This window comes from Caenorhabditis elegans, chromosome V (assembly GCF_000002985.6).
Source record: "Caenorhabditis elegans chromosome V".
Classification (NCBI taxonomy): Eukaryota; Metazoa; Nematoda; class Chromadorea; order Rhabditida; family Rhabditidae; genus Caenorhabditis; species Caenorhabditis elegans.
In genome coordinates, this window is record NC_003283.11 from 2,469,229 (window position 1) to 2,481,746 (window position 12,518).

At 39.6% G+C, this 12,518-nt stretch overlaps 1 protein-coding gene and 1 pseudogene across 4 annotated transcripts; both read right to left on the reverse strand.

Moving 5' to 3' along the window:
* Positions 1 to 457: 457 nt before the first annotated feature.
* F56A4.11 lies at positions 458 to 6,356 on the reverse strand (annotated as a pseudogene). The gene is made up of 10 exons: positions 6,256 to 6,356; positions 6,068 to 6,174; positions 5,247 to 5,724; positions 4,232 to 4,351; positions 4,078 to 4,184; positions 2,563 to 3,040; positions 1,019 to 1,302; positions 810 to 971; positions 638 to 754; positions 458 to 585 (listed from the first exon to the last, which is right to left on the reverse strand). Coding segments are annotated over exons 1-10 (2,082 nt in total).
* A 1,320-nt stretch (positions 6,357 to 7,676) lies between these two features.
* F56A4.12 lies at positions 7,677 to 12,118 on the reverse strand (the record flags this gene model as incomplete). 3 transcript variants are annotated; one of them, NM_001316812.1, is made up of 7 exons in its annotated part: positions 7,677 to 7,802; positions 7,853 to 7,969; positions 8,838 to 8,999; positions 9,217 to 9,517; positions 10,473 to 10,950; positions 11,175 to 11,281; positions 12,012 to 12,118. In NM_001316812.1, 7 exons carry the CDS (start codon positions 12,116 to 12,118, stop codon positions 7,677 to 7,679), a joined length of 1,398 nt encoding a protein of 465 aa, NP_001303741.1. The 3 variants fall into 3 exon arrangements, 2 of the variants coding, with proteins under 2 accessions (NP_001303741.1, NP_001303742.1); NM_001316813.1 differs by lacking the exons at positions 10,473 to 10,950; positions 11,175 to 11,281; positions 12,012 to 12,118 and having other exon boundaries at positions 9,217 to 9,384; NR_133602.1 differs by lacking the exons at positions 8,838 to 8,999; positions 9,217 to 9,517; positions 10,473 to 10,950; positions 11,175 to 11,281; positions 12,012 to 12,118.
* Positions 12,119 to 12,518: the final 400 nt, after the last annotated feature.

Sequence of the window (12,518 nt, forward strand, 5' to 3'; positions counted from 1 at the left end):
CCGATTTGCCGTTTGCCGGATATCAGATTCGCCGGAAGTGTTCATAGAAATTTTTTTTTAAGAGGGAAACACTTAAAACTGTGTCTTTTTGAATTTTATCCGGCAAGTTCGGCAAATCGGCAATTTGTCGGTTTGCCGGTTTGCCGGAAATTACAATTCCGGCAATTTCGATTTGCCGGACAAATTGTTTGCCGCCCACCCCTGACTTATTTATAAAAATATCTGTTCCGTTTCTCTGTTTGTTTTTGAACGTCACGCCCAACGTCATTAAGAATTGTCGGCGGAGAACGTCGTGGTGAGATCCATTTTGGCGGGAATTCAAATTTCTTCAGAAAATTTTGGCTGGTTTAACATATATTGAAAAATTCGAAAAGCTTCTTTATTTTTCAAAATTTTTCACACAATATACATGAATACAACATTTCCACTAATTCCTCAAATTTATCATTACCAAAGTAACTAGCTTCGACATGATTCCACCGTCTTCTTCTTGGTATAGTCTGCGGCATCTGATTTGGTGAGGAATGGGAACCCGACCGTGCACACAATTATGATTGCACTGATCACCAGGAAAAGCGTTGTCCACTGAAAATTTGTTGTTCTTGAATTTAATTTCAGACTCTATAATTTCAGGTACCTGCGCTGGAGTGTTATCCGGGCAAATAATCCCCACTATTACTGGAGCCAAAAATTGAACCAAGTAAGTTGTAAACGAGATTACGGCAATTGCAAAATGAACGTGTTGGAGGCAACGCTAAATGAAAAAAAAAACCTTCTTTTTTTTAAATTTAAAATCAGATTTTTATTACCAATTGCACAACTTTAAAAACTCCCATCACATTCATTCCGGACGATACAATCGCAAAATTGAACGCAATTTGAGCAATTAACCGATTCGTGGTAAAAGCCATTACAAGTAACCCGGCGACGAATCCAATTTGAGAGGTTGCAGCGAAAAATACGAATCGAGACTGAAATTTTGTATTTAGTAATATATATTTTAAGTTCAAGTTCCAACCTTTTCCGATAAGAAAGACAACTTGTCTGAAATCTTGCCGGCTGCAAACTTGATAATCGCTGATAGAATAAATGGAAGAGCTGACAAAAATCCAGTTTCCCTTACATCGAACTTGAGTATTTCTCGGAGATAAGTTGGGCCGTAAAGAGACAGGGAATATAGGCCGACAAAGCCTCCAAAACAAGTGATCCAAGTGATAAGAACAGTTGGGTCGGTGCAAATGGCAAGGTACCTTGACAATTTTGCCGCTGGAGATTTTTTCAAGTTCCTTTTGCGATACATTTCTGGAAATTGTTTTTTTTTGAATTTTCCGCAAAAATGTTTCTCAAAAATTTGAATTTTCCGCCAAAATGTTGAAAATTGTGAATATCCGGCAATTTTTTTTTCCAATTTGAATTTCCTTTCAAAATTTTTTCTCAGAAAATTTGAATTTCCCGCCAAAATTTTTTCTTAGAAATTTCAAATTTCCCGCCAAAGTTCTTTTCTCAGAAAATTTGAATTTCCCGCTAAAAAAATTTTCTCAAAAAATTTGAACTTCACGTCAAAAATTTTTTCTTATTATTAGAAAAGTCAAATTCCCCGCCAAAATTCTTTTCTCAAAAAATTTTAATTTCACGCCATAAAAATTTCCAAAGAAATTAGACTCTCCCGCCATAATGTTTTTGAAAAAATATATGATTTTTCGCTAATATTTTTTATCAAAAAATTTGCATATCCGGCCAAACGTGTTTTTTTTCTGAAAATTTGAATTTTCCGCAAAAAAATTTTCTCCGGAATTTTGAATTTCTATTTTTCTCAAAATATTTGATTTGCCGAAAATAGAGTGTCTCATTTCGGCTTGATCTACGTAGATCTATTAAAATGCGGGAGAAGAGACGCATAGTTCTCAACTGATTTTGCATGGTTAAAAACGTGCTGACGTCACATTTTTTTGGGCAAAAAAATCCCGAATTTTTGTTAGATCAAACCGTGATGGGAAAGTCTGGCATCACGTGAACCAGTGCGCCCGCACTCTTATTTTGTCGGCTGCTTGACTTTTGAAGAAGATTTTCTCCAGAATTTTGAATTTACATTTTTCTCAATATATTTGAAATGCAGCCAATATTTTTCTCGGAAAATTTGAATTTTCCACCAAAATTTATCTCTTCACAAAGAACAATTTCGGAAAAACACGTGGTGTCAGAGTGTCTCATGTCAGCTTGATCTACGTAGATCTACAAAAAATGCGGCAGTTCTCAACTGATTTGGCATGGTTAAAAACGTGCTGACGTCACATTTTTTTGGGCAAAAAAATCCCGAATTTTTGTTAGATCAAACCGTGATGAGACAGCCTGCCATCACGTGAACCAGTGCGCCCGCACTCTTATTTTGTCGGCTGCTTGGCTTTTGAAGTAGGAACAATTTTCGTTAGAAAATAATTTTTGAAAACTATTTTCTTATTGAAATTGCCCGCGAAATTTTTCTCAAAAAAATCGAATTTCTAGTCGAACTTATTTTTAAAAATGTTTAATTTCTAGGCAATTTTTTTAATTTTCAAAACATGCCTGTGCAAACTTGGGTCATCCTTATAAGAAATCCAAAAGACAATGAACATAATAAAAGTCAATCCTCCAAAAAGATAATAAATCGACCTCCATCCCAATGCCGATTCACAAAGTAGCCCGGATACCGGCATACAAATAATATTACTCAATTGAAGAGCACATGACAAAATTGCCATAAAAGTGTTCGCCTCGTTCCTCGGAGCCCATACATTTGGCACCACGCCAACCGACGTGAACATGACAGCTGAGCCCATTCCTTGAAGGATTCTGCAGAGTAGTGTTGTGTAGAAACCAATTGAAACAGCGAGAGGGAATAAAAGTGCACCGAATGCGGAAATCAAGCCAGATATGGTCTGAACATTTCGAAGGCCGAGTGCATTGATGAGGGGTACCGATGGGATCAGGCCAATCAGGCCACCAATTGCTACACCCGAGAAGAGTAGCGATTTTTCAGTGTTTCTCTGAAACCAGTGAGTGGCTGAAAAAACATCCACCTATTACGATTTTACCTAAAAAAAATGCGGGAATTTTTTGCCTAAAAAAGTGTGACGTCAGCAAGTTCTTAACCATGCAAAATCAGTTGAGAACTCTGCGTCTCTTCTCCCGCATTTTTTGTAGATCTGTGTAGATCAAACCGAAATGCGACACTCTAACACCACGTGAATTAACGGAGCGCGTTTTCTGACACCTCACAAACTATTCGTTTTACGGGAAATCGGTTTATTTTGATTAATACTATTGTTGAGAAGCTTTATACAAATCGGAAATGTGTAAAAATTGAAAGATTTGGCCGAAACATGAAAATAACCGCCAGTTTTTCAATTTCAGGATTGTAGAATATCTCATTTTGTAGAGCAAATTTTTAAAGTAGTTTGGCAAAATTTAAAATCTAATAATTCAATTTTTAATAACAAATATATTTTAAAAATAACAAAAATAACGAAACAAAATTTTTTTTTTCGTTTCTCCAGTTTTTTTTAGGCGTTTTTTCGTGGTGTCTCATTTTTGCAAAACTTTCAGTTTTGCCCAATTTTTCTAATTGTACAAATTTTCGATTTATATAATACTTCTCAACAATATGATGAATCAAAAATAGCAATCAACCGATTTTCTGTTTAAAAAAATTGCCGGAATGCAAAATTTTTTGACGATAAATCGGCAAATCGGCAATTTGCCGATTTGCCGGTATGCCTGCAATTTTCATTTTTGGCAATTTGCCGATTAAAGTTGAAATTCTGAAATTTCCAAAAAAATGTGCAAACCCACACTTTGTCGTTTTTCCGGCAAATTTGGCAAATAAGCAATTTGCCAAACTTGCCGGAAATTTTCAATACGGCAATTTGGTGATTTACCGATTTGGCGGAAATTTTCAAATCCGGCAATTTGGTGATTTGCCGGTTTGCCGAAAAAAAGTCATTTGCCACCCATCCCTGCTCAGTAGTTTGTGAGGTGTCAGAAAACGCGCTCTAATGATAATGAACCTTTAAGGAGCTCGTGTAGTAATAATTCACTAACCTGTGTAGTTAGTGAGTAGGTTATAATTTTCCACAACATCCTCCATACAAATCACAGTAAAGTTGAACAGCAGCGTGTTGATCTGAATAAACGTTAAGCAGGCTAATCTGAAATTTCCTACTCTTTAATAATAATTTTTTGGAGTCGAACTTACGTCAAAATCATAATGAACATCCTCGTTTTGTTCCAGAATACAAAACTCGAAGTTTTCCGAATTTTCGGTAGCCTGCCATCCGATGTTGTTGGGTGAACTTCACAGTTTTCGGACACGTTTCTGAAATATATTCATTGGAATTTCACGCAAAAAAGTTTCTCCAAAAATCTGAATATTACCGGTACTGAGAGTGTAGATAGTGGAAGAGACACAGACATACCGAGACCCAAGGGGCGGGGCGCGGGAAGAGACGCTTTGTGTCGATTTACGGAGTTTTCCTAGTTGTCATCATTTCGTAAATCGACACAAATCGTCTCCCGCCCCTTGGGTCCCGGGATGTCTGTGTCTCTACAACTATCTACAATCTCTGTACCCTGGTAATATTCCATTTGAATTTAAAAACATTTTTAAGTTTATTTTAATTTGTGCACATGTTGTCAGAGTGCCTCATTTCGGTTTGATCTACGCATATCTACAAAAAATGCGGGAAACGAGACGCAGAGTTCTCAACTGATTTCGCATAGTTAAGAACGTGCTGACGTCACATATTTTTGGGCAAAAAATTTCCGCGTTTTTTGTAGATCAAATCGTAATGGGACAACCTGACACCACGTGCTTGTAGCCAAAATTTTTCTCATAAAATTTGAATTTTCCGCCAAAATGTATCTCGAAAACGTGGATTTCTTGCAAATAATTTTTGATACATTTGAACTTCCTGTCATTTTTCCATAACTTTTTTCCTTTTTTTTCAACTTTTTTCCCCCAGAAAAATGTGACGTCAGCACGTTCTTAACCATGCGAAATCAGTTAAGATCTCTGCGTCTCTTCTTCCGCATTTTTTGTAGATCTGCGTAGATCAAGCCGAAATGAGACACTCTGGCACCACATGAGAAACTTGAATTTCGGGTTAAAATTTATTTCAAAAAATTGTACTTCCCGAAAAAATGTATTTTTAGAATCTGAATTTCCGTCAATCTTTAAAAAAAATATTTGAAAATTTGAGTTTCGCGCCAACCTGTGCAACTTTGGATCATCAGTATAAGTGAACCAGAACATTATGAAAATGATCGCCGTTAATCCTCCAAAAAGATAATAAATAGACCTCCAACCCAATGACGATTCACAAAGAAATCCCGACACAGGCATGCAGATAATATTACCCAATTGAAGAGCACATGACAATATTGCCGTGAAAGTGTTCGTCTCGTTACTCGGAGCCCAAACACCTGGCACCACGCCAACCGACGTGAATATAATCGATGAGCCCATTCCTTGTAGGACCCTACACAAAAACGAAGAGTAAAAGTCGATGGAAACTGCCAAGGGGAAAAGAAGCGCGCCGAGAGCAGAAATCAGGCCAGATATTGTTTGGAAGTTTCGCAAGCCGATTGAGTTGATGAGGGGTACGGATGGTATAAGCCCGATGAGGCCACCAATAGCTGCACCCGAGAAGAGTAGCGATTTTTCGGTGGTTCTCTGAAACCAGTGAGTGCCTGGAAAAAACTGTTAGATTATTTAACAACGTTTTACTGGGGATCACGGCCCGAGAAGCGCACGTGGTGTCAGGCTGTCTCATTTGATCTACAGAAAATGCGGAAATTTTTCCCCCAGAAAAATGTGACGTCAGCACACTCTTAACCATGTGAAATCAATTGAGAACTCTGTGTCTCTTCTCCCACATTTTTTGTAGATCTACGTAGATCAAACCGAAATGAGACACTCTGACACCACGTGTCCCGCGCCCTCCCACCACAGCTGTAGTGACGCGCGGTCCCGCGCAACGTCGGCTGCAATGCGCAGTGGGTGATAGTGCGAGCGCCTTCGTAGAAGGCGTACCTGTGTAGTTAGTGAGTAGGTTATAATCTTCCACAATATCTTCCATACAAATCACAGTGAAATTGAAAATTACTGTGTTGATTTGAATAAATGTGAGACATGCTAGCCTGTAATTGATTTTTAATATAATTTACCTTCAGAGCAGGCAGGTAGGCTTTTAGGCTGTGCCTACATAACTTTTTACCTACGTCAGAACCATAATATAAATTCGTGTACGGTTCCAGAACGCGAAACTTGGTGTCTTAGGAATATGGGGAAGAGTTGAGTGAACTTTATAGTCAAATGCCATTTTTTTTTAATATTTTGGCGGAAGTTAGATAACACGGAAATGTGGGTGTTTTTATATAGTGTTTTTTTGTTCTAGCGAATGTTGTTGTCACTCATTTGAATATTTTACAACGCACGCTCCTCACTCAAACAAACGTGAAATTTGAAAAAAACTTGTTTCAGGTGTCCAACTCTTGCTCATTTCCCTGTTTGAATTTTTGCCAACATTTCCGGCAAATCGACAAATTGGAAAATTGCCGGAATTGAAAATTTACAGAAAATCGGTAAACCGGCAAACCGGCAAATTGCCTATTTGCAGAATTTGCTGGACTAAACGACAATTGTCGAAATTGTTCGGCAAATTGTGGTTTTGCTCATTTTTTTTTGGAAATTTCTGAATTTCAATTTTAATCGGCATAATTGCACGCATTCCATGAATTTTGACAAATCGGCAAATTGCCGGAATTGAAATTTCCGGCAAATTGGAAAATTGGCGAACCGGCAAATTTGCGAATTTGCTGAAAAAAAACGACAATTGCCTAAAATTTTCGGCAAATAATGGTTTTGCACATTTTCTTTTTGGAAATTTCAGAATTTCAATTTTAATCGGCAAAATTGCACGCATCCCATAAATTTCGGCAAATCGGCAAATTGCCGGAATTGAAATTTCCGGCAAATCGGCAACATGCCGAAATTGAAAATGTATATGCCCGAAAAACGGCAATTGCCGAGAATGTTCGGCAAAGTGTGGGTGTGCACTTTTTTTTCGGAAATTTCAGAATTTAAATTTCAATCGGCAAAACTGTACGCAACCAATGAATGTTCCTGCATCTATTTTGAAAAGTAAGCGAATTCTATGGAACTATCTCAAAAAAAAACGGGCAAAAAAATTTCAAAAAGGCATAATTTTAAGTTGTTTCGTCTTATAAAAAATCCTCAAAACACTTCCGGCAAATTAATGTTCGGCAAGTCGGCAAATCGGTTATTTGCCGAAAATCAAAATTTCGGCCAAATCGGCATATTGGCGGAACTGAAAATTTCCAGCAAATTGGCAAACTGGCAATTTGCCGAAAATATAAATTTTGTTTTCAAAATTTTTTTGAACATTTTCGGCGAATTGAAATTCAGCAAACGGCAAATCAGCAACGACAAATAAGCAAACCGGCGGTTTGCCGATTTTGAAGCTTTTCAGTGAATCGGAGCGATTTGTCGAGAAAATTCATTTTTCATGATGACTAACAAGAAACAAGAATAATAGTGCAAACAGGGTGTGTGTGTCGGATAATTATTTCAGCAGAAGTAACGTGAGATCTTCACAAGGTAAATCAAAGTAAAATCGAAACTATTTCTCTACATTCTCAACGTTTATCTGTTTCGTATAAGCAGCTGGGTCGGATCTAGTGATGAACGGAAAGCCAGCGTTGCAGACGATGATAACACCAGTGATGAATAGGAACAGAATTGTCCACTGGAATTTGGATAAGTTTTCAGAGTTTTTTGTTTTGTGGAGAAACAAACCTGTTCTGGAGTGTTGTCCGGGCAAATAATGCTGACAATTATTGGCGCAAGGAATTGGACAACGTAGGCTGTGAAGGAGATTACAGCAATCGCGAAGTGAACGTGTTGACGGCAGCGCTGAAAAATCAGTTCTTCGGAATGATGTCAGAGTGCCTCATTTTGGCTTGAATTACGTTGATCTACAAAAAATTCGGCAGAGTTCTCAACTGATTTCGCATGGTTAAGAACGTGCTGACGTCACAGTTTTTAGGGAAAAATAACTCCCGCATTTTTTGTAGATCAAACCGTGATGGGACAGCCTGGCACCACATGCGGAAAGAAACATTTAGGCACGGGCTTCTGACCTTCCTCATTGCATTTTTCGCGCTCCATTGATAATATGCCTGCCGGACAACGCGTGGAAATGTTGTGTAATCCATACGGACAAATACACTTAGTTTTAAAGTGGAAACCAAGCCGCGACGCGACACGCGACGCGCCATAAATCCACCCCGGTCGTGGCCGAGCCAAAATGGCTTAATTAGGCAACTTCTTACATTTCAATATAAGGGGGAAGCCAGGAGCATAAGGTCTTTCCTTAAACAGTATTGATTCAGAATGAAAAATGTTCGGAACGCTATTATGGTGAGGCAGAAAAGTGTCGATTTCGAAATCGACGTGAAAACGCGCTCCACGGTCAATTGAAAAAGCTCCGAGCCGCCAATTGACCATGGAGCGCGTTTTCCTGTCGATTTCAAAATTTGTATATTTCTGGGTAGCTCACAATTAGTCGCGAGTATCACTTTCATTTTTGACGGCCTAAAAACGTGGCATAACGACCGACATTTTTCGGGTTCCGCGCAGCACTAGGCGCGGCTCGTGACGAGTAGCAGGTAAGGCAGGCGCGCTAGAATTTTTGGTGCCTGCATGGAAACCTAACATGCTTCAGAAGGCAGACCCGATTTGACTGGACCTTTCATAGCAGATTGCCTATGCTATCACTTACCAACTGAATACACTTAATCACACCCATTATATTCAAGCCAGAAGACACAATTGCAAAGTTGAACGCGATTTGAGCAATTAGACGATCCGAAGTGAACGCCATAACCACTAGCCCGACGGCGAATCCAATTTGAGAGGTTGCAGCGAAAAACACGAAGCGTGCCTGAAAATAGATTTATTATGATCTTGAAAGACAACATGTGGAGTCAGAAAGTTCCATTTCACTTTGATCTTCAAAAAATGCGGGAAGTGAGACATCTTATCTGATTTTCCATGGTTAAGAGCGTGCTGACGTCACAACTTTTCTGGGAAAAAGTTCCCACATTTATTTGTAGATCAAACTGTATTGAGCCTGACACCCCGTGAGACAATACAATTACCTTTTCCGAAAGGAATGTCATTCGGTCTGAGAGCTGTCCTGCTCCGAACTTGACGATCGCTGATAGAATAAATGGAAGCGCAGACAAGAATCCAGTCTCCCTTACATCAAACTTGAGAATTTCTCGGAGATAAGTTGGACCATAAAGCGAAAGGGCGAAGAAGGCCATGTTGCCTCCGAAGCAGGACGTCCAAGTGATTAGAACAGTTGGGTCGGTGCAGATGGCTAGATATGGAACTGGTTCCTTGATTTTTTCGATTTTTCCGGTGGAGATTTTTCCGAGCTCTTTTTGGGACACGTTTCTGAAACATCATACTGTCACGTGGTGTCAGGCTGTCCCATTACAGTTTGATCTACAAAAAATGCGGGAATTTTTTGCCCTAAACAGTTGAATACTCTGCGTCTCTCCTCCCGCGTTTTTTGTAGATTTACGTAGGTCAAGCCGAAATGAGACACTCTGACACCATGTGTACTGTTAGGATAACTGGCATCAAATTCTGACCTCCTGGAACCGTTCGAGTTGTTGTTTTGTCAATTTAACGTTACTGTTAAAAACAGAAAGATTGAGCTAACTTTGCAGTCCCGCACAGAAAAAGAGGCGGAGCGTCGTTTTGCAAGACAGCGGCGCACCGACACCGAAGGACAACACAGTTTTTGGCTAAAATGCTTGACCACAATTTGCCGAAAATTTTCAGCAGTTGCCGCTTTTACGGCAAATTCGACCATTTGCCGGTTTGCCGATTTGCCGGAAGTTTTCAATTTCGGCAAGTTGCTGTTTTGCCGGAAATTTCAATTCCGGCAATTTTCCAATTTTCCGAAAACTTCAATTTCGGCAATTTTCCGATTTGCCGGAAATGTCTGATTCGGGCAATTTTCTGATTTGTCGAAAATTTCAATTCCGGCAATTTGCCGGAAATTTTCCGATTTACCGAAAATTTTTAATTCAGGCAATTTTCCGATTTCCCGAAAATTTCAATTCCGGCAATTTTCCGATTTGCCGGAAATTTCCGATTCCGGCAATTTTCCGATTTGACAAAATTTTCAAAATTTTCACAAATCGCCACGTTTACCCGATGTCAAACAAACTTCACGTGGTTTCAGAGCGTTTCATTTTGGCTTGATCTACACAGATCTACAAAAAATGCGGGAGAAGAGACGCAGAGGGGCTCAACTGATTCCGTATGCTGACATCACATTTTTTGGGCGAAAAATTCCCGCATTTTTTGTAGATTAAACCGTAGTGTGCGGCTTACCAACCTATGAAGCTTTGGATCATCCGAATAGGTGAACCAAAAAACTATGTAAATGATAAACGTCAATCCACCAAACAGATAATAAATCGACCTCCATCCCAATGCCGATTCACAAAGTAGCCCGGATACCGGCATACAAATAATATTACTCAATTGAAGAGCACATGACAATATTGCCATAAAAGTGTTCGCCTCGTTACTCGGAGCCCAAACACCTGGCACCACGCCAACTGTAGTGAACATGATCGCAGATCCGACTCCTTGCAAGATCCTGCACAATAATGATGTATAGAACCCGATGGATACTGCAAGAGGGAATAGAAATGCTCCGAATGCGGAAATGATGCCGGATATGGTTTGAACATTTCCAAGGCCCAGTGAGCTGATAAGCGGGACAGCTGGGATCAGGCCAATCAGGCCGCCGATAGCGGCACCCGAGAAGAGTAGCGATTTTTCAGTGTTTCGCTCGAACCAGTGAGTGTCTGAAAAACTGGGGTTACTGTTCATAGTGGAATGGTGTAGCCTGTGCACGCGGTGTCAGGCTGTCCCATCACGGTTTGATCTACTAAAAATGCGGGAATTTTTCGCCTAAAATATGTGACATTAGCACGTTCTTAACCATACGGAATCAGTTGAGAACTATGCCGTATTTGTTGTAGATCTACGTAGATCAACCCGAAATGAGACACTCTGACACCACGCTTGCCTGTGTAGTTAGTGAGTAAGTTATAATCTTCCACAATGTCTTCCATACAGATAACGGTAAAATTGAATGTGAGCGTGTTCATTTGGATAAATGTTAGGCAGGCCAACCTGAAAATGGTCTGATTTTGCGATGTGGTTGCGCGAGCACGTGGTGTCAGGCTGCCCCACTACAGTTTGATCTACAAGAAATGCGGGATTTTTATTTCCAGAAAAATGTGACTTCATTACGCGTTTAACCATACGAAATCAGTTGAGAAGTCTGCGTCTAAATTCCTGCGACTCTCGTAGATCACATCAAAATGTGACGCTCTGACACCACGCGTTTAAAAATGCTTGCTTCAAAAATTCGGTACGGTAAAATATGGTCTCGACCCGACAAATTCTTGTTGAATACAAAAAAAGTTGTACGCTTGTACAGGAGTACTGTAACTTAAAACTTTAGTTGCCGCTGCGGAGTCAGCAATTCAGCAACTTATCAATGATTTTTTTGTAAAAATTAAATTTACAGTACTCTTTCAAGGCGCACACCTCTTTAAAATCAATAAAAATTTGGTCGTGTCAAGACCGGATACCGTATTATTTATCTCTTTTTCTATTTTTTTCAAAATTTGAAGAAATGAAATATTTAATCACGGGCTCCTGGCCTCCCTCGTTACGTTTTTCGCGCTCCATTGACAATCGCCAGTCGGACAACGCGTGGAAAAGTGTCGTGAACTCCACACGGACAAATAACTATAGTCTTACAACTAAAATCGAGCCGCGACGCGACACGCAACGCGCCGTAAATCCACCCCAGATATGGAGATATTTTATCGATTAAAAAAAAAATAAAACCCACGTCAAAACCATAATATAAAGCCGCGTCCGATTCCAGAATACAAAACTTGACGTTTTCCGAATTTGTGGGAATCCAAATTCCGGGTGAACTTCCGAGCTTTGTCCCATTTCTGAGAAAGCTTCCTAAAAATTTAATTTTTATTTACTTAACCGCAAACTTATCACGAGGTGCCAGACTGTCCCATTACGGTTTGATCTACAAAAAAGCGGGAATTTTTCGCCCAAAAAAATGTGACGTCAGCACGTTCTTAACCATGCGAAATCAGTTGAGAACTCTGCCGCATTTTTTGTAGATCTACGTAGATCTAACCGAAATGAGACAATTTTTCCACTTCTCCGCCTTTAAAGGAGTTTATACGAAATGGTCTCACCACGCGCCTGATTTTTGGGGCACGTGGCGAGACCATTTCGTATAAAAACGTCATCCTTTAAGTGTAGAAGTGGAAAAACAAATACAGTGTGGGAAAACACGCCGATTTTAAAACAGAAGTGCAAGTGCGCTCCACTG